The following is a 22,941-nucleotide window of genomic DNA, read 5'->3' as shown; positions in this document are numbered from 1 at the left end:
CATATTTTTTTTCACAGTTGGTTTCGGCCTGGAAATCAAAAATTGCTATCTCATGACGTAGAATTTTCGACTCCCGGCGTTTTACAAAATTTGCATTTTTGTTGCAAAAAATAAAGCTCTGGAGCTAAATATTCACACATATAAGGTTTTGAGGGCAAGGAATCCAAAAATCATGGTTAGAAAGATGGCAAATGAGAGGAAGTACCTTATTTTTACCATTTTAGGTGGTGCCGCAGCACTTTTTTAGAGCTTGTTTGGGGCGATATTTTATTGAGAAAAAAACATAACTGTGGTGCTTTGCCAGACTTCTCCTTTGGATTTTTAAAGTGACAATGGGTTGGAAATTACAAAAATCAAATAAAACCTTTCGGCATATTTGACATTTCCAGACACTAAAGCCTCAAAATTGGCATTTTTATAAAAATTTAAGGATTTTTTGGTGAATTTGGCAACAATCTAATCTTAAGTTATGATCAATATCTAGAGCTGAAAAAAGACTTGGATCGGCTCATTATAGCCCATTTTCATAATATAATGTCAAATTACATCATATAAAAGGATATGGACCCCTACTTCACAGTCAAAATGGACAAAAAAATAGTCGAAAATAAAAGACTGATGCATAATCTAGTTTATCATAAGAAAAACTGTCAAACAAATATAAAACAGACATTTGTTATAACTCCAACTATTGACTTAATCTGTCAAAATAGTTCTGAGTCTTATTTTTCTCCTCCTTGGTGATGAAATATGTTCTACCATTCACTGAAATACTTGGGGTCTGCACTCTCATAACGACCTTGCTTAGTGGAATATAGCCTCTATCCCTATTAGTTGGCCAGTGGAATTGATGTGATGGTCCATGTGGATGCAGGAATTTGCAAGTAAGATCTTTCTCTTCCCTGTTGACACTCAATCAATGCTAACCACCAATACCCATCAAAAATGCAAGTAATGTAGTCATTGCATTTGAGCAACTCCAGAGTTTCATCTAGCGGCGTAGGCATGTCCAGGAAAGAATGGTCGATAAAGATCGTTGTGTCAGCACTCAGTTGCTTGCCCTGAATAGTAAACTGAGAAGTTGGTTTGAAATAGTGACAGCTCCTTGTACCAGGCACAGTATCTCCCAGTTTATATCTCATTTGAAGTTTCTCTCGAACTGAAACCATGTCTTTGTCGATCTTTAGAAACATGATACCAGTGATCGATGATCTGCAAAAGTCTGCAACAGCATGAAAAGTGAGTATTTGGTCTTTTATTGGCCTTTGCAAGCTGGCACGGAGAACTTTGCGTTTGACAGCCCCACCAATTCCATCACAGGGTGATTTGCCATGGCTAGTTGCAAAAAATGCCCAAGTTGCATCAATTCCAAAATCTGATGAGTGATGGCAAAGGTTAATAAATGCTTTGAAGTTTTTATATTGGGCAGCACAGCCATCGCTGAAGTACTCTACACTCTTGATCCAGGGAAATTTCTCTTTGATGTACATCACCATTCTTTGCAGTTCATGCACAAAACAGGTGTCATGCTCAAGGTCATCTGAAATGATGCATAATGAGATCTGTTGAAGTTTACCATTGTTATCTTTGTAATAAATTACCACTGGATGTATGGTACACTGGTCTTTGTTCCAGTGATATCCCTGGATCTCATCTTGCACCACGTAGTGATAATTTTCCGCAAAGTCCAAGAGAAGTATACATTCGGTCTCAGTTATTTCTTCTCTTCTCTAGATACTGCGCTTGGCTCTTTGCTGTGAAGGAATGGGTCGTTAGATTATCAACATTGTATACCAATATCTCTATGAAGTAATCTACATCAGCCATCTGTGTCCGTAGCATTGTCCTATCCACACTCTCCCACTGACTATATGACATCTCACTGTCAATTTCCAATTCAGTAAATTTATCTCTGATATACTTCTCTAGAGCAGGGAAACCTGGGCATTTAGGACAACGGTGGACCATACATTCAAGACTATTGGTGTCGCAAACTACCAAGGCCATCAAATCTTTGTAAGTGATATTAAAATTGGGATTTTCAGTTGGTACATTAGCAGCACTCTCATCTCTGGATTCTTCAGCTTTCCTTCTGAGCTGAGTCTTGACAGTTGAAACAAAGCAGTCAACAAGCAATTTGGTATTTTGATGGTGGGTGCAAACACAAACTGAATGAGAACCTGATGTCAAGACGGTGACGCACCATTTTGGACGGAGCTCACAGAACTTTGAAAGACCTATTTTGTGTTCAGGATAGCTTTCTTTGTAAGCTACATAAAGCTCCTTAAGATTGCATAATAGGAGCCGTTTCTGGACATGAACTTTATTACCAATGCTCACAAAATCTTTCCCTCCAGGCATTAACCGTGAAAATTCATTGTCCTCATAGAAAGCCAAGACAGAATTGATAACCTCTTTTGAGAGACCTCTCCCCTTCTTTTTCTGTGGCAATGAAAGAATACCTCGATCCTTTTTCAGTTGCCGTGCTTCACGTACTATATATTCAGAGACATTGAAATATTCAGACACCTCTTTTCGAGACCAACTTTCCGGAGCTAAAGTCATCAACTGGATCCTCTCACTGGTTTTCATTTCTTTATTCTCAAGTTTGTCCTTCATTGCATCCAACAAACAATCATAATCTTTTGCCTTTGCCACTAAATCCGTTTGACTCGTTTGGCTGCTAATAGGGCTTCCTAATTCAGGGCTAGAGATGTTAAGGACTTTGGCAGCTGCCTCTACTTGCATTTCATAGTTTCTTTCTAATTTCTCTCTGACAATATTGATTTTTGTGTGCTTCTGCATTCTACCGGTTTTTATAGGGGATATATCAAACATCATTAGACTGTCATTCAGTTTCTCTCTCTTTTGTTCAATTTGCGACTCATTTTCAAGGTCTTGGTTGTCACTTCCTTCTGTTTCACTTGTATCTTCTAACTTCTTGGCAGCTACTTCACAGTGACGGCAAAGCTTCCAGCCAGGAACAACATGGTAGCCCTTCTGCTTTAGCATCTCAGCCATGTCTAACTTGATAGCACGATCACCCTTTACCTTTCTTTTGTGCTTCAAAAAGATGTTGCAGCACTTTGTATATTTTTTCTCAAAGTAATGCCCCAAATGAAATTCGTGATACCTGCAAATGTTAGCAACGGTTTCATCAGTGAGTGTGACACCAGCTCTTAATTTGAGCACAGTTCTTACATCATGCTCTAATGCAGTTATTGGTGTTGAAGATGGCTTCAGATTGCGGTGACATGCACTCTTCATTAGTAATCCAAAAGAACATTGAGGAGCACTTGTCATCAATGATGTATCTCCTCCCTCTCGTTTCCTTGGTTCAGAAGACATTCTTAATTTATTGCTCTGGAAGAAAGATGTGAAATAATAATTCACAATGAGCAGAATATGCAATACTCAACTGAATCAGAACTTTTTGAGATATTGGAATCAGAAAAATTTTAACCTAATTTCTGATTCCAAAAACAATTCTTTTAATATCATTTTAAACTTAATTTTCCACTGCTGGTACTGATAAATATTTATTGTTTTTAAACTATTAGTAAAAATAAACTTTAGATCATAATAACATCAAAATAAGGTGTAAATTTAATTTACTTGCATAAAATAAACAAAACAGAAATTGAAACTTCATGAAAATTCGTTCTTAACCTTTAGAAAATGCAGTTTATTTACAAGTTTATAAAAAAAATGGTTTTCAAGAAAAATAATATCAACTTTATTGTCAATTAAATCAAACGTAGAATATAAAACGTGCCTTTTTTATAATTTATTTATTTTATGCTTTTGTCCTCTATGACAAGGCAAAAGATGTGAAAAAGAACATCTTACCAAGTTTGTTTAATCTTGGCCATGTTAATGTTACTGATAAAACTTCATAAAATCAGTAAAACCACGTCCCTTTCCTCCTAACCTTAAGTCCTGATGGTAATACGAATAATGAAATTTAATAAAATTAACAAAAGATAAAAAGTATATGCGATGTGGATGTAACAGGGTTTTTAATAGTTAATTTAGTGAATATAATTCTGGCATTTTTATTGTGTTCGCTTATCTTTCGCGGAAAGACAAAACAAACGGCAAAGTTGACAAAATGCGTCCTAGCCGCTAAAAACTGATGGGGTGCAGTTATGACAGCCGGCTTATCATAATTTCTTTTATAAGCCTCCGAGTAGTTTTTGATTGTGTTCGAAAGATTAAAGTCTAAAATAATCTTCAAAAGAAAAAAAAATGTATTTTCACACATGAAAAAAAAGTTATGAAGAAAGATATGAAAAATCAAAAATATAGCTAAATTTCAAAGTTTTAGAATTTTCGTAAACATTTTCATTATAACTTTTTTTTTTGTAAAAATACATGTGTTTTGGAGAATAACTTTAGGCTTTAATCACCATCAAAATCAAAAACTAATGGGAAACTTATAAAAAATTATAATAACCTGACCTTCATAACCAAAACAATAATTATTTTAGCATGCAGATTGAGAGATGAGTTTTGCATTTAAATTTAACATAAAATTGATTTCCCATACCATGACCATTCTTACTTTTAAAGCAATTAACAATTTTTTTTCCAGATATTATTACAAATTAATATGCTCACGGTCACTTATATTTCTATAGTAGCAGATGAATGGATGCAATGTAGCTTGATTTTTATTCCAGTGGAATCTTTAAGCCACATCTTGCAAAATAAATGAATAATTCTCAAAAATGCCCAGAATTTATTTCCGATAACAAATTTATTGGTGCTCATGCAGAATGCGGAACATGATATTTTTTGATAAGATCAAGTTTAATTTACAACATTTTTGTTTATTTAATTGTTAGGTGGAAGAAGAAAAGTTATAAAATGTCATCTCCTCCTCATTTAAAAAAAAAAAATGAATTTCTAAATAACATTATTTCAGCACGGCTTATATTCTGCATACATACCAAATTTATTTTATTAACTATCCGAAAATACTTAAATAACTAAGAAATACAGGGCTTATTTTAAATTAAATTTACATGTGAATAAATTCTAAAAGAATTGATATATTTCTTTGTCAAGTTTTTTCAGTGTGTTCATGTGTAATCTTTTAAAATAAAATGTTAGAATACCACTCTTGTTTATGAGAGAGAATTTTACTGAAAACTTATTTTAAAATAAATTATTAATAATAATAATAATAATAATATAAATAGTAGTTTTATATAGTAAAAAATATCTACTTAAATTCTACATTTAGATTAAAATATAACTTACATTTTTATGGTGACTGACGAAATTTCAATCTTCTAGTCTGTATTTGTGGGTCTTGTCAGTTCCAAGACAAACTCAACTGGCAAAACGGTTTCAGTAAAATTAATTTTTATTGCTTTTTATCTTCACCCATCCCCCTGTTATATATTGAGAATTTGGTTTTACAAACCAGTAAACAGGGAGCAGCCTCAACCAATAAATAGCCAGCAGCTTAAAAACCAAAGTTAAGACCTTTTAGCACCTTCTTGTTAGATTTGTCAATGCTGAAGGACTGGATAGAAATCAAAAGGTCATGTTTTATGGTTGTTGTTTTTTCCTACACAGCTAAAATAAATCCACATCATATATCTGTTATTAGGTTTTATTTGTACTGGTAGCTTAAAAATAAATATTCCTCATTTTATCTTTTAGTACCAGCTATGGAAAAGTTTAACATTTTTTTTTCAGAATCGTTTTTGAAATTGGAAATTAGGCTAATAATTTAGATCATTTCATTTAGATCAGGTCACTTTTATTATTTTGGAATTTCTTAAGAATTTTATAGGGGTTACTCTCAAGGACATCCCTGAAAAAAATTATTTTGTAAATTTATGATTTTTTGACACTATATGATAGGTTAAAAATATTCAGGAAGCTGGAAGATCTGAGCAAAAAATCGCATTTTCAGAAAGATATAGACGAAAGTTTTAAAAGTTGGATCAAAATACTGTGGTATTTTGAGGGTTAAAATGTTTCTGAAGAAGTTTTCTAATAAAAATTGTTGGATTGAGATAGTACTAAAAGTTTAAGATTTTTACCATCCTATTACTAGTTTCTTATTAAAAAAATAGCATACTTTTATCATAACTTGGTGTTTTCAACCCTTATCAATTAATTTTGAAGACTGTAGGCCTGTGAAATTGTTGAAATTGTTATCAGAACTTTTTAGTATCTGGCTTACTTGCAAATTTATTCCAAAATTAAGGTATGATGTCAGTTTAGCAAATGTCTAAATTAATTATTACATCTAATAGGGAAGGGAATATTTTTCACTATCATCGAAAATAGACCTGACTTTCAACAGAAACTGTGAGTGAACGGAACAAGAACTTTTTAACATTTTTGGTCCAGCGGTAATTTGTGTCTAGAAAAAATATATGAAAAAAAAAATGCATTACCATATCAGCCACACCCTTTTTTATTGGATTTTGGGGCATGTGGGTAAAAAATCCAAAAACCCTTAATATCTCTATAAGGATTCACTTTTTAGCAAATCTGATGCCATTTTTGGATTCCTTGGGTCAAAATACTTACCTGTGCAAATTTTCAGAGCCATAGGATCTTTCAATCAGAAAATATTCAAAGAAATGACATCACAAAATTTATCCCGGGCGCCACATTATGCAGCAAAAACGAAAACAAAAAATGCTCTAAATCGGAAACCGCTTGGAATTAGATGCTCAAATTTTCAGGATTTCTTAGTTTCTATATTGTCTATCTGCACAGCAAATTACAGCCAAATCTGAGGGTATGGGTATTTTTTGTCCATTTTGACTGTGAAGTAGGGGTCCATATCCTTTTATATGATGTAATTTGACATTATATTATGAAAATGGGCTATAATGGGTCGATCCAAGTCTTTTTTCAGCTCTAGATATTGATCATAACTTAAGATTAGATTGTTGCCAAATTCACCAAAAAATCCTTAAATTTTTATAAAAATGCCAATTTTGAGGCTTTAGTGTCTGGAAATGTCAAATATGCCGAAAGGTTTTATTTGATTTTTGTAATTTCCAACCCATTGTCACTTTAAAAATCCAAAGGAGAAGTCTGGCAAAGCACCACAGTTATGTTTTTTTCTCAATAAAATATCGCCCCAAACAAGCTCTAAAAAAGTGCTGCGGCACCACCTAAAATGGTAAAAATAAGGTACTTCCTCTCATTTGCCATCTTTCTAACCATGATTTTTGGATTCCTTGCCCTCAAAACCTTATATGTGTGAATATTTAGCTCCAGAGCTTTATTTTTTGCAACAAAAATGCAAATTTTGTAAAACGCCGGGGGTCGAAAATTCTACGTCATGAGATAGCAATTTTTGATTTCCAGGCCGAAACCAACTGAAAAAAAATATGTTCCTGAAATCCAACTGGGCTGAAATTGCAGATTTCTCTTAGTTTTAACCCAAAGTTTGTATGGTGTAAATATGAAAAAAATCCAAGAGGGGGTGTGTCGGGGCTGGATGAATTGGGCTGGAATAACCCTATAGCAGATCAGCAAATCATCCAGAGGGCACATTCTGTTCCTGCATTTATATTTTTAACGATGCTATTTATTTTAATGCTAAAAAATTTAACAGACAGGATGCTTCCTTGTGGTACCCCACCACCGTTTTTTTTTTTACTGATGGATAGGGTATCACTTAATTGTACATCATAAAATTGTGTGATGAAAATGGGCATTCTGCCTTTTAATCCTAGCTCTTGTAAATCTTTTATGCCATGCCTCCATGCGGAGTCGTATGCTTTTTCAATATCGAAAAAGACTGCTGTTAAATGTTCTTTATTGATAAAGGCTTCACTGATGAAGGTTTCTAGCCCAATAAGATGGTCCACAGGGCTTCTTTTGTTCCTAAATCCTGACTGATAATCTGTAATCAGATTATTTGTCTCAAGGTACCATACTAATCTGCTGTTAATCATTCTTTCCATAATTTTAGAAATACAGCTAGCGAGTGCTATAGGTCAGTAATTCATGGGATTTGGAGAGTTCTTTGATGATTTAGGTATAGGGATTACTATGGCCTGCCTCCATATTTCAAGAACATTGCCACTTTCCCAAATATTAAATATTTGTAGTAGGTAATCTGTAGATGTATCAGGAAATTTTATAAATTGATAGTGGATTTGATCAGGACCACAGCAGAGTCATGAGCTTTGCTTAGGGATACTTTCAATTCATTTTTAGAGAATGGCTGGTTGTATTTTTCTGTATTATTTGTCTGAAACTAGAGTTTTTCCTTTTCTACTTTTTCCTTAATTTGGAATTTTTGGAGGAGGTTTTTTGCAAAAGTTTCAGCAAGACAATTTACCATTTCTTTCTTGCTAGTATTTTTTTTGTTTATTATAGGTCAGGTTGCTGTTACTTTTCCCTGAAATTTTTGGATCATGTCCCAGACCTTTTTACATTTGTATTTATTTTTGATAGATAGTTTCTCCATTTCAGGAGGTATATTTTTTTTTTTTAGGAAACTAGTGGATCTCATCTGGTCCCACTGCCGAGTTGTGGGATTTTTCTATGGCATCTTTAAAGTTCGTCTAGTGAGAAGATCTCGTAGGGTTCTTGGAGTCGTAGATTTTTCGAAAATATTTTTCCTGATTTTTCTTTCATTTGAAATTGTTTTTTGTATCGTTTCAATGATGAATTGTCAGCGAAAGTTTTTGCCAGTGTATCAGCTATATCTTTGTTTTCAGTTATTTTGTTTTCAGTTATTTTGTTTTTAGTGAGGAGGTGTTTGTTTGGGGCGGAGTTATCTTTCCCTGAGATTTTTCTAATCATTTTCCAGATAGTTGTGGGTTTGGTGGAAGTTGATGAATTGTTGCCAACAATTTTGTTTTGATTCCTTCATTGTTTTACGTGCTTTTGCTCCGAGTCGTTTATATTCTACGAGATTATTGGTTATGGGTTGCTTTTTGAATTCTCTTAGCGCTGCCTTTTTCTAATGGCTTTTTTTGCATTCTTGATTGAACCAGGGTTTGTTCTTATTTGGAGGGCAATTTTTAGGGATGCATTCTTTAGCTATTAGGATTAGGGTGAAGTCTTCCATTGATTAGATTTTATGTTTATTAATTGTTGCTAGCATAGTTTGAATTTAATCCAGTCTGCTCTGTTCCATCTTGGTATGTTGTTTTGGACAGTACTATTGTAGTCTATTATGATGGGAAAATGATTGCTTCCACAGGGATCATCGTAAGTTTCCATGTATTTGGATCACTGGCACTGGTTGTACCATTTGTTGGGTTTATGTAGGTGGGTTCTTTTTGGTTGAGAAGGCATGTTTATAAATTGTTCGATTTTGTTTCCTTTGGAATTAATTGTTTTGCATTCCCATCGTATGCTATGGCTGTTAAAGTATCCTAGAAGGATGAAAGGTGAGGGTAATTGATCAGGTTTTCTAATTCAGTATTATTAGTTCATTCGGGGGAAAGTATAGAGAACAGATTGTGAGAGTTTTGAGCGTGACGCGAGTTGGGACTGCCTGAAGATTGGTTTGGACAGTGGTTTCTTACTAGAATTGATGTGCCTTCATTGGTTCGTAAGCCTGTATTATGGATATAATGATACTGTTCATAGTTTTGTTTTAGGTGCTTATTGTGTTGTAAAAATGTTTCTTGTAGACAGATGACTGCTGGGTTGTATAGGGAAATAAGTATAAGGAGTTTGTTAAAATTAGGTTTAATACCTCTGCAATTCCATTGAATGATTAACTTTTGAGTTTTTGTGTTCTGTCATTTTATTTGACAAGGGGCGTTTTGTCTTCTACCTCCATCTCCTCCAGTGTTCCTATTTTGTTTAGGCGGCCAGGCTCAACAAAGATGATATACTCTATTTTAGTGATATCTTTCACGAGCACCTATCTTCCTTTGATGTTACTATGGGATATGTAGTAATTTAAAAGGTTTGCAGCTATGTCATATTTTCACTTAGTTGATTGACCCTCAGCTACTACTTTCCACCATATATTAGGAAGTAGATGTTATTTGTGGGGAAGGGATAGGTATGATGTGTTAATGGTAGGTTTATGGGATGGGTAATATATGGTGGGGCTTGACGTGACCAGCCAATTGATCGGTTGGATCCTTCCGACGGCCCGGCCCGTCTAGCCTAGTAAGGGAAGTGGGGGTACTAAAACCCGACCTCCAAGTCTCTTAACCACCAGGATCCCGACCTAATGGTATTACGGTTCGCTAGCTACAGCCAACAGGTAGCCCCATTGAGGGACCCCCTACACTCTGCATGGGAGGAGGACAGTCAGCACATTCTGATGCCCTGCCGACGGGGTCTAGTAGAATCTGATTGGAAAAACTATATCTCCAGTTGTTTTTTTCTATAAATATTTATTCATGGATTTTAGCTTGGTTGTTTTTATTATTTTGGTTGGTATTTTTTAAGTTATGAAACAAGTAGGGAAGTAGGAGTGGAATGACAAAAAAAAAAAAAAAAAATGGGAGGGGTGGGGGGGCTGTTTTTGTTTTGGGCTTTGCAGAACATGCTTTAGTTGTACAAAAAGCAAGGAAAAAAACAAATGTGTTAATGTAGGTGCATTTGTGTCAGGAGTCATTTTCCGACAGCCTGATCTGGTTGCACCAGGACTTCTGGAATTTTAGGAGTATTAAATGCTAGTATATACATTGTAGGTATGGATTGACATTCCTTTTTATGTTGATTCGGACATGATCAATTACTCCTTGTTTTCTTAGAGCATTTTTGATTTCTGTCATAGTCAAAGAAAGTTCATGGCTTACGACGCCTTTTGAAATGTTTAACCTGTCGTGGGAAAAAGTTCTGCATTTATAAATATAGAATTTTTCTATTCCTAAGGTTTTTTGCATCTTTCTAATTGTAACAAGTAGGTTGTCATTTTTCATTTTTTTAACTGTTTTAGGATTGATGTTTTGAGTTAATACCTTTTCAATTAGGAATGGAGACAGATCACTGATCTTTTTTCGTTCCAAGGTTTCAATATGTTCAAGATTGAATTCTTGCTGTTTGAGCTGGTGACATCTGAAATGTCAGCAAATTCTTTTGGTTTTTCTGGGGTTTTTAATTATTAGATCCATGTATAAGTGATTAGTTTTTCATCTCTTGCTCCCCACTCTCCTTGGAGCCCAAATGTGGAAGATGTTGGGGGCCTATTCGCCCTTTCATCCTAAGGATACAAAAAAGATAACCGGTTGAGTTTGTGCCATCGTTTCCCGATTCTTCCTTTAGTTTCATTTTCCAAGTTTAATAGAAACATTGGGTAGGGAGCAGTCGTGGTTTTATCTCAGCAATTGCCTGACCTTTGTCACCGCCCTTCTAACATTTACTTGGTTTGCCTGTATTTGTAGTGAGAGTAAGATATTAGATTTTTTTTTTTTTTTTGGATGTTGTAATCAACATTTGCCAGTGTAAGGGTTAGGGCTTGGCATGACTAGTCGATTGATCAGATCGGGCCTCTCCAACCTCCCTCTAGTCAAGGTAAAGGTCGAAGTGGTATGTTGCAGGGCCATAATTCCCCCCCAAGTCATGGACGGCTCAACCACCAGCATTCTGTCCTAAGACATTAGGGGTTACTACCTATGCCCAACAGGTAGTCCCATTGAGGGACTTCTCTCTGCAGGGGGGCAGTCGGCATGCCCTACCAATGAAGTCTAGTGAAATCTGGTCAACTGGAAACACTATGCTTCAAGTTGTTTCTTCAAATAAACATTCTTGGATTTGAGTTTTGTTTTTATTTCCTTTCCTAATCATAATGCTTGGTTTGGTGTTCTCGGCCTTGCAGAACATAATTGAGTTTTACAAAGGAAAATGGTTGTATTATTGGTCGGAATGTTTTAAGTTAGGGAACTAGTAAGGAAATGGGGGTGAAGGAAGGGGAAGGGGCTGTTTTTGCAGAACATGCCTTAGTCGTGCAAATAATTAAAAGGAACAAAGGTGTTAATGTAGGTGCATTTGATAGAAAACTATGCAACTTAAAAGAATGAAGACTAAATTCTTATCTAAATGTGATGCTTTTACAATAAAAAGATGCTTTTACAATAAAAAGATGCTTTAAGTATAACTTAATATCTTAATTTTAGGAAACTTTCTAAAATCCGATTGTTACTACAGTTTTAACATTTTTCATAGCATGTTAAGTCAAAAGACAATCTAACAATTTAAAAAGGAGGGGGGGGGTACATTTTAATTGTTATAAAGCTCTAGCTGAAAGAATATGAACCCTTTTACGCGTGTGCAGTTAAGATCTACCTTGAATTTTATGAATGAAAGGAACATTTAATTATGAGGATAATTTATGACAAGTGACAACATTGTTGTCTGTAGGAAATCGATGCTATGGTAAGGGGGAGGCGTTAGAAACTTCATCGAAATTCCATCTGACATCAACACATAAAAGACGCAGTACTGAAATAAACTTACCGTATCCTGGCAGTCATTTTCATCTTGACAGTCTGTTTGGAATTTGTTTGGTGCCATCGCAGAGAAGTAACGGACGTCTTTATCTTTATCAACTTGCAGTTTAAGCATAGTTTCGACAAGTTTTTCATAATATGGGTTTTGGTGAGACACAAAATAATCTTTAAAAAAAAAAAAAAAAAAAAAAAAAAAAAAAAAAAAAAGTCAACATTAACATAGCTTGGTTAATATCTATAGCTAACTTAAACAAGATCAACTACACAAGTTTCTTTAAGTTCTGTAAGGATAAACTGAAATGCTTCTACAAAATCTTTTGTAAAAGAAAAATTTCATGAAGTTTATTTTTTATCCATGTTTGCAATATTTTCTATCTAAAAAAAAAAACTTCATTAAATCTGGCAAATTAAAAAAATTGTTTAGCAATATAGATTAGGAACAAGCATAATATAGCAAAGTGCATACAATCATGCATGTATTATAAATATATTATAAAATATAAATAAAATGCCTTATAGATTTTTTAACCTGGTCATGGGGTTTAGTCAAGATAAAGTGCGTGGTGAAGGAAATGGAACATGGCCTTACCAACAGACAGGACGCACTGGGATAATGTTTTACTTGAAGTGATCCTGACATTTGGGATACTATCATTGGCTAAATTGAGCAAACTGGGTAGAAAGCCCCAGGCAAATCTCTCATCTGGAATGCTCTTATCTTCTAATATTGACCAACACAAATGGGCAAACCTGACAAAAGGAAAAGAAAAATCAACAAATCACAAGGTTAGAAAAGTCAGTTTATATTGAAAGGGAATGCACATGTTTCTGGCTCATTTCAATAATCATATATGCAAACTCATGCACACGAATTTTCATTTTAGGAGTGAGGTTAGGGTTAATTTTTAGATAATCTTTGTTAATATTTCTATAACTAAAATGGAATTAATCTACAGTACATGTTTTATTTGCAGAGAAAAAGCAATTCTTTCATTTTGTAGACATTTTAACAGAAAGCAACATCCTTGTTCCTAATTTGTCAACCTTATTTTATTTATCTCTTCTCCAGGTGAGATGTGACCAGGTGTAGGTTTTAAAGCATTTTGATGGAATGAATTGGATTCAAACATGTAGGCTTTCAGTCTGTTAACCACTTAACTGTCAGACTGAGAGTGTGGCATTATAAGCAAATATACCTATTTCAGACGTGTGGGAAAAATAAACATCTTTAGAAAGTGACCTCCAGTTTGTATTAGCACTCAACCAGTGTCGATTCCCCTACAATGTTTTTTTTCTTCCGATATTTTAAGTTTTTATTTAAAACTTAACGATCCATTGCCATAGCAACCTACCCAAGAGCTCATTTAAACTATTTAGCCACACATCAGATAAAAAAAATTGAAGCAAATACATTTACAATACCAAGACTGTAAGGAAGGGGTTTTATCCAGAGTAAGAAAATTCTCACACCTGCAAGTATCCTGTTTCTACAAAGTCATTCACCCATGCATGGAGCATTGTTGTCGCATCAGAGTTGGTACATCAACCATTAGCCTTTTCTTGGACAAGAGTCCTACACCAACAAACTCCAGTCCGTCTCAATGCTGCCATGTTGCATGCCTTTTATTTTAAAAAGGTGCACCGATAAGCGTATCAACCCCCCATCTTTGCATACAACCCTAACCCGATTAAGATCTCTTCACTACATAAGTTACTTGCATGCTCTAATACCTTCAAATTACTAGTCTTTGCAAGTGTAACTGATTGGGGACCTACAATAGAGTACATTAGCTAGTTTAGCTATGCAGTTTGCATAAACCAAAGATACAAATGAAATTTCTGTAACAATCAAGACCAGTTAAATATTTGGAGAAAATAAATAAGTGACAAGAATGGAAATCAATCTGAATTAAGAATTTATGATAATAGGTTGGGAACAATAAAAGTTGACCTTATTTGCAAACACGAAATGTTTTTCTGAGCAGATGTTATTTTCTCTTACAATCTATCTTTTTGACCATGTCACTAATAAGGTGCTGGAGGTAAATATTATCCACCTGATAGAGACCCGTACCTTGGATTAATCACCAAGAAGGCTGTCCCATCAACAGATAGGAAATACTGGAGCTGCTGTATTGCCATTTGGTGAATGGATTCTGAACCATACAGTATCTTCTAGTGAGGCCTCTCGATGCCATATTAGTGGGTAATTACCGCTTTTTCTCTACATGATTGCAAAAATCATTCATTTTTTTTTTTTTAATTTCTACTCTATAACAACTCGCCGACCTCTTCCACACCACAATCCTCAATGAGAAATATTAAACCCAGAAGTCCGAATCCCAATGTAGACCCCCCCCCTACCAGTTCAATATCAGAGGGTCTACATTCCAACCTTCCAGAGGTTGAAATCAAATTACAGGAAACTAAACCTGACCTATTGCTCCTGTGTGAAACTGGCAATCGACAGACTGTTTCTCTAGAGGAGTTCACGATTAAAGGATACTCAATCTTGACATCAAAATCTAACCCTCAAAATAGTCATGGCATGGAATATGTGCCCACATTGGAGATGGCTTTCCATGTGGTAGGGGGACATCTGGAGAGAAGATCCTAGTTTGCCATATGTGCTTCAGAGTAGAAGCTGCTCACAGCATGGTGTTCATATTTGCCCTTTATCGCTTCCATAGCATGGAGAGTATTAGAAAATTGGCCACAATTTGTCGACCCATTTCTCAGCTAAGACTTCAATGCTAAATGGCTAGTCCACTCAAACAAGACCGAGGAGATAGGAAATCAAGAAAACATGACGGACCTAACACATTGTTCATAAACTTACCCATATACCAGACTCAGAAAATATGCAAATCCTTGACTTTTTTTTTTACAATTTGGCCAGAACTATGTTCATCCTCCTACACTGGGATCTTCCGATCACTCGGTTAAGATAAAATCAAAATATAATAAGTCTCCAGATGTACCTCCCATCATACTGTATATCGATACTATGGCTGATTGGGATAACTTCTGAACATTTATATCAGATATAAATCTGCATTCTTTATTTAAAGGGAAAAAAAAAAAAAAAGAAAAAAAAAAAAAAGTGTTCTATAGTATCTAACCCGATTGAATGATTGTCGTATAGACCGCTTCAGATACTCCAATAAATTCCAGGAAACAGCCAACCAGGGCTCACTCCAGAAATCTATTTCCGTTGCTTCCAACGGAATACATGTGAAACCAAAGCAACCCTTAGAACTATCAGCAACCAATGTGCAGATTTGTAGTCTCAGTACATCAAGTTTAAAGTAGCTAATCAGCAGCTTGGTTCCCACCAGTTTTGGCGAATAACAGAATCCTGAATAGAAGTGTGTCCCCTATCCCTATTATCAATGAACCTGAAATAATTTTGTCAGCAAGACTTTGCCAAGAACTTTGCAGCAAATTCTACCCTTTGCAATAAGAGCCGCATACCTCCTCTAATTTCCGCTATCTGAAAACATTTACGCAACATACAAATATCTGTAGGTGATGTTGCCAAGCTTAAAAGCTTTGATTCCAGTAAATCAACTGGCTTCGATGGCAATCAGTCAGTGCTCAAAAAGCTTCAACCAGAATTAGCTCCTATACTTACGAAGCTGTTTAAGTCTTGCTTTAAGGAGAACAGCTCCCAACACCATGGAAAACTTCAGTCTACACTGCATTAAAAAAATTCCGGAGATCAGTCATCTCTCTCAGCTCAACCAATCTCGTGCATCATGAGCAAGTTGCTGGAATCTGAAACCGAAGTGATCAAATATCTCGGCAAAAAATAACCTACTCAGTAACGTGGTTTCTGTTCTGCCAGATCTATAGCTGATGTATTGTTATCACACACAAGATAAGTGAATGTTAACAGGGGTTTAGTTTCTAGAGCAATAGCTCGACATCAAAGATAGAGTATGGCATAAAGGCCTACTTCACAAGATCGGCAGCTATGGAATAGCTGGAAATGTCCTCAATTAAATCCTTTCTCTTCGATATAGATTATAAGAGTAGTTAAGCAGAAATCAAACTCAGTATTAACACTGGCGTCCTTCAAAATTCCATCCATGGTGCAAGGGGAGGAAAAAGTGACAGCTAAATTTTAATGCATTGAAAACCAAGTTTCATAATCACTGACCCCCTTTACACCAATTGAAATGAATGGCTCTTCTTGGGGAAGCTCCATGTCTTAGTTCTGGGACAGACTCGCTTCTTATCTGAAATAAACATCAAATCTGTTGCCAAGATCACTGGAAAACTGGTTGGATTACTACTGTTCCAGAAGGCATCTCACTGCCAATGCAATCCTTTATCTGTAGAAGAGCCAGGTACGCCCTAAAATGGAGTACTGTTGCACCCTATCCAGCTTTAATAGAGTTCAAAACCGGCTTTGAAACAGGTGATGCCTCTTTCCCCCCATAGAAGAGATGTTGGAAGCCTAACTCTGCTTTATCATTTTATTGGCAAGTACTTGACTGAACTCCAAACAATCATCCCTCATTGCCAAACTTTCATAAAAATCACCCAACTAGCTACACTCATATGTATGGAATTTGCATAGAATTTCAAACAACCCTTTAATTCATAGGGGGTAGCATGCCTTTTGTATTCGTCAGCTAGGACACAAGTTGTAATTCATCATCGCAATGATAGTATAACCCTCCTGCCAAGAAATCATCCATTTCTATTGTTCATTTAAATTTGTTTTGTGAAAGATTGAAGAGAAACATTACTCTGTACAGGAATTGAACTTACAACCTTTAGATTATGGGACTTGTTTAATATACACCTCATCTATTCCTCATTGTCACCCGTTACATTATGTTTAGAAATATCACTTTAGACACTTGTTGATCGTTATATCTGATCAAGGAAAAAGTTCATTATTCAAGTAGTTACCTTGCATTAGTCATCACTGTACAACTACAGTTCAAGTAAAAAAAAAAAAAAAAAAAAAATGCAATCACAGATTTTGAAATAAGCTACAACTTGTGACAAAACTAATTCAGCTGCAGAACAAATAAGGATGAAAGACAAATGGTTTTAAAGACTTACACTTGCCGTGTTGTCCATTTGGGTGATGTGGCAAAACAGTTGACCAATTCCATAACCATGTTTAGATAGGACTGTTCATGGTAGTCATACAGTTGTTTTAAAAGTGTGCTAACCTAAAAGCAAAGAGACAAGGAATCACAAACAAACCTATCCAATATTGGTTTTTATAAAAATCTGAGGAAAATTAGATACAAAGCATTCAGAGTATTTAAGCCACAATTTTAAGTGTGCAAAACGTGTTTAGCATTCAAACACGATATATGAAGATCGTGCAAAAAATTTTGCTTTAAATAACTCCAGTTTAAATTATTGATCGATTTGACGATTTATTTTATCAGCATATAAACCCTTTTGAGTTATTTAATGCTGACGAGATTGAATTTATGTTTTTTAATAAAGATCGTAGTGGGATTATCAGAATGTAATACATGTTAGTTGTATACTTTGTCTTACAACTTGTGTTTATATGGTATATCTTTGTTGCTTTTAAAAACTATGAGGTTGTTAGAGTCTACTTTGTGGAAGGGGTCCTTTAAACTTTTCTTGATAATATTTTTGCGAATTTGTTGAAGATCTTTGCAATTTATTAGGACACTAGCAGGGGTACCTGGCATTGCCTGGGTGTGTTGCGGTGATGTAAGGATGGGAATAAAAGCAGCCGGGAATGGGGGGGGGGGGGGAAATAACAGGGTTGAGAGGTGTGTGTATATAATATAAAAAAAATGGTAGTAGGCAAGCAGGCTTGGATCCGTAACGCAAAGGAGGGGGGAAAAAAAAAAAAAAAACCCAAAAAACACAGGTGCTCGTTTTTGATTGACGTGACAGCGATAGGTATTCAGCAGCCAGCATTTTGTGCGGGACAGTTTTTAATGAGGTCAATAAATCGGTTTGTTTTCAAAGTCTGTGAAGACTGGATTATGATTATTTTTAACTACATTTCCTGTTAGTTTTGATCGATACATCATTCAAATATATTTGAGCAAAAAGATGCACTCAATATTGTCCTTGTGAACTTAGTCCTGTTTAATGAATTTCCTTAAGAGAAATAATATTACATGGTATTAGGCTCTACAGAATTTTTATTACTAGTGAATATATGCTCTTCTAGTTGTATATTTTGGGAGGATTTATGAGGAATGAAGATATACTACCCCCACTTGAAATTGGGTATTGAAAATTTGACATTAACCTGAAATAGTATAAATTGAATTGAGCATTAAATATAACAGTTCGACAGACAAAAATCTATAAAGATTTCAACTGAGATTTAACTTTCTTACTGGCATATCTTTTAGTGTTAGGGTTTTTAAATGAAACGTCTTTCATCCACTGACATTTATCAGAATTGAGATTGGAATTAATCACTTTTGTAAAATGTTAAAATCTAAATTAGTTTTGCATTTGTTAAAATTAAACCAATACCAAGAGATGCATGTCTTAAATAGGATTTAAAATGTATTCATTGCAAGTAAAGTTTGATTTTTAAAGTTACAAGTCACAATTTTATAGACAGAAAATGCTCACTTACCAGTGAACAAGCAGCAAGACGAACTTCAGCCACTTTATCATTTAACAGGGCCAAAGCAATTGGCAATAAAAACACACTATTATCTTTGGCATGGAATAAACTACACAGTGGTTCACATCGCCTGAAAAAAAATAAATAAAAAGTCAAATTGTATAATAATTTAGATAAAAATTGAAACGGTACCAAGTGTAGAGTGACTTCCCTTGAATAGCATTTCCAGCCAGTTTACCTGTATGGCTACTTAGTTTATATATATAAAAAAAGCTTTGATCCATTTTTTTTTTTTCAGGGTTAAAATGAGATTCTGCTTTTACAGCCGAAGAATTGAAATAACCCAATTTAAAAAAAAAAAAAAAAATTTGTGAAATCAAAACCAGTGTTCACTTTACTAATTATAAAAAAGCAAGTGGGGTTTTCCTTTTCTAACCAGTGTAACCCGACGTGTGTCTCCCTGACAAAATGCAGACTCAACATGTATCGTGGATTTTTCGTCTGACTATTCTCTATTCGTCTTATAGCTGGATCGTCCTTTTCCCTGTTGGCGATTGTTGATGAGAGTACACGTGGTTCACAAAAAAAAAAAAAAAAAAGAAAAAAAAAACACACACACACAAATGCCAATGTTCACATAAATTGAACAGACTTGTGTGTGTGTGTCTTCCCTGTTCTATCGATGTTACATTTGTCTGTTTCACGATCAACTCTAAATGTCAAACTAGTCGTTATCAACTCCCATACGACATCTAGCGCATCTAGTTGTCAACCGTCGCTGTCCAACCTCCATCCGCCCTCGAGCACATCTAGATCTCAACTGTCACTGCCCAACTTCCATCCGCCGCGACGGGCATATAGAGGTCAACTATCTCGGTATATCAGGTCACCCACCCCACCCTGGCTACCGGAAGCTGCCCTTGCGTTTTATCAGTAGGTTTCTATTATTGTTGATTGTAGGATATTTCCGATTTCTTTGTTTATTTTCCCCCTCTCAGCACTTAGTGGCTCAAATCCACCTCAGGGACACTTTATTTTAACTAGTCTTGTAGGGAGAATGAATATATAAAATTTAATTAGGAAATCAAAAGCATGCATGCAGCAGTTAAAAACAGTGATGTCACCACGCCTCCTCCCACACAGATCATGAGCAATATAACAATTTGTATTTGCTATTTTTGTTTTAATAGCAAACAATATTGCACTTAATTTTTCATTTACATTTTGAAAAATCTTTAAATGAGATTTCTATTCCAGAATTTGACAAATTCGATTTATTTGTAACTTACAAAAGCCTGGTGATTCTTTTGGGCAGTTCCTATAAAGTTATTCTTTCCAATTAAGTAAATATTTTTATTTTTAAAAAATTAAATTTCTAAGATAACATTTTGTTCTTGAATTGTTTATAATCAGCAAGCTTTAGACATGTTTTTCTTTAGCTATTTCAAAGCTATAGTTTAACATTTATCCAAACTTTAAAAAATTAGCAAAATAACTTCACCAAGATGACATTGCATTTTTTCTAACATTAGAAGAGTAGTTAACTTACTCTGCCAACTCCAAGCGGAAACGCCAGTTTCTATGGTTGTCTGTTGTAAGAAAGTTCTGAACTTTTGGCAAGTATTCATTCCTCACAGAAGGCTTTAACAGCTGAAAAAAAAAAAAAAAAAAAAAAAAAAAAAATTTTTTAAAGTGGAATGGATAAGGTTATAAAGTGGTAAAATGAATATTAAACTAAAGTTCCCAATGTGCCTTTCCATTGCAGAATATAGATAATTTAAGGACTGCAAAATTCTGCTGCATTTTATTCTAAGAAACTGTCCTACGTCACCCGATTGGTTAATTACTGCTATGGAGCTTTCTAAAGAAAAAAAGTTTTGGAAGGAAAATCCAGAACAGCACCAGAATCATTGTTAGAATTGTCAGCAAAAAGACAACCTTAAAGATGAAAGGACATTGAAATAAACAAAGGAATAGTAGATTTGCCACTATTAATTAAAAAAAAAATCTTTTGAGTCACAAATCTTTGGAGAATAGCTAGACTTAGTTTCAGAAATTGCTCTCTTGCAGGCATTGCTAGCTTTTCTGTAAGATTATCTAGAAGTCTCAGAACTATCTTGATCAACACATTTTGAATTTTCCAGGATTTAAAATATTGATTCATAGATCAGTCAGGAACATTGCCAAAAACTTGGATGCCAGCAGAAAGGCAACAGGTTCTGATAATATTTCAATCATGGTTCTTAAAATTTGTTAACAAAACAGACTCCTATCTTTACAAACATTCATTGCTTAAAGGAACAGTGTTTTTTAATCTATCTACCTATCTACCTCTATATCTACCTATATCTCTATCTATATATCTATATCTATCGTCTTCTGTACATGAGCAAATTGTTAAAACCTGGTAAATCAAGTTAACAGAAAAAAGAAAAATGACAAGCAATAGGAATCAATGTTAACTAATATCAATAGGAGCGGCTCATAGAACAGTAGCTCTGGGTGTATAAGATCTTGTCTAGCACAAAGGGTTGCCTTGTAAATTTAATTTGCTAAACCAGGGAGGTTTAACCTTTTTAATTGAATGGATCTAATATGAAAATTTGTTTCAAGAAAATTTTTAACATCAAGGTGCTGCTCGGTTTTTATGCTATTAGATAAGGAGAAATAATCAATTTAAAGTGGTCAGGACAGTAGTTGTAAAATCAAGTATATACCTATAAAGTGGAGTTTTTTTTTTTGTCTCACCGACATTGATATTAAAAGCCTATTTTTCTATTTAAAAACGAGGAAAGCAAACTTAATATATTCAGTCATGAATCTGTAAGCAATTATATCAAGGTTAATTTGCATATTCTTAAAGTGTTAATTACATATTTTATGATTTCTTAGACTGGTTTCATTATGCTGAATTCTATTTATGCATAAATTCTACACTTATCGAAAGTAAGATGAAAAGGTTCTAGCACACAGATATAGTTACATTTGGTCATCTGTTTCAGTCAATGAGACTGAAAGGCAACTGAACTATTCAACACAAAAAAAGACTTTCTATAACATCGAATGGTCCAAGGTCGCCTGACGAAGTCTCACCGACTGAAACAGATGGCTGCTTGTAGCAACCAAATGTAACTACCTTTGCATACAAAATCTTTTTCTCGTGTTATCGAACACTATCTAACAACCTTGTTGAGTCCATTAGTTTCTGCTTTTGAATATCTCAAGCCTGGAGATATATATATATATATATATATATATAACCTTGTATATATGTAAAAGTCTTCTCCCAAACTCCTACCTGAATATTTGGTCTACAGAGTTGAAATTTGACAGAGTATTTGGACCTATAGCACACTTTCATTTTAGGTTTTAGCCGCTAAAATAGTTGCTGGGGGGGGGGGGGGGGAAGTAAAAACATTGACGTTCACCTGTGCGAGTCAGTTACATTTTCTGTGCATGCATTTATTAAAAGTTATAGGTCAAACTTAATTAGTTTAAAGTTTTTGTATACGTAGTGATTTAACGAATAAGGTTGGAGAGCTAGGTTTTGTGTCGATAGCTGATAGCACAAGTTTTTTTTAACTTTGAAATCACTATATATTGGATACAATATAATTGAGAATTTGGTCTATAATAACAAATATGAAATCTGCATGGATTAAAATATATTTGAATATTTTTCAACTGGGCAACCTTGGGCCGGGCCACCTGCTAGTCCTTTCATTTAAATAATTAGTGGAAAATGTATGAAAAAAAATTTAAGTTTCATTTGAGAGACAGACAAAAAAAAAAAAAAAAGGAGGGGGCTAATAGCAGATCTGAATGAAAAACTCGTTACAGTTTAAGATTTGGCTTGAATCTAAATGTCTGCCAGTTTTAATTTATAGATTATTAATTATATAAAAGCGTATGAGCAAAAGATACTGAAAC

General features: G+C 34.6%; 1 protein-coding gene across 6 annotated transcripts in view; it reads right to left on the bottom strand.

The window, feature by feature from the left end:
* Positions 1–22,941, bottom strand: part of LOC145296093 (serine/threonine-protein phosphatase 4 regulatory subunit 1-like) — an 80,362-nt gene that overhangs the window by 7,628 nt on the left and 49,793 nt on the right. For 5 of the 6 annotated variants that reach the window (XM_080142262.1, XM_080142270.1, XM_080142247.1 and 2 more), the window contains 5 exons: positions 20,561–20,661; positions 19,021–19,141; positions 17,493–17,605; positions 13,003–13,163; positions 12,421–12,578 (listed from right to left, as the gene is read on the bottom strand). In XM_080142262.1, the coding sequence (XP_079998388.1) occupies positions 12,421–12,578; positions 13,003–13,163; positions 17,493–17,605; positions 19,021–19,141; positions 20,561–20,661 (654 nt within the window). Of the gene's footprint in view, positions 1–6,994; positions 7,502–11,562; positions 12,579–13,002; positions 13,164–17,492; positions 17,606–19,020; positions 19,142–20,560; positions 20,662–22,941 lie in introns of those variants that run through there. The other variant, XR_013869960.1, reaches the window with a different exon arrangement.

This window comes from Euprymna scolopes, chromosome 2 (genome assembly GCF_053919585.1).
Source record: "Euprymna scolopes isolate OS-2025 chromosome 2, ASM5391958v1, whole genome shotgun sequence".
In the NCBI taxonomy this organism is placed as follows: Eukaryota; Metazoa; Mollusca; class Cephalopoda; order Sepiida; family Sepiolidae; genus Euprymna; species Euprymna scolopes.
Note: the sequence above shows the minus strand (reverse complement) of the source record. Positions and strands in the feature narration are given on the sequence as shown.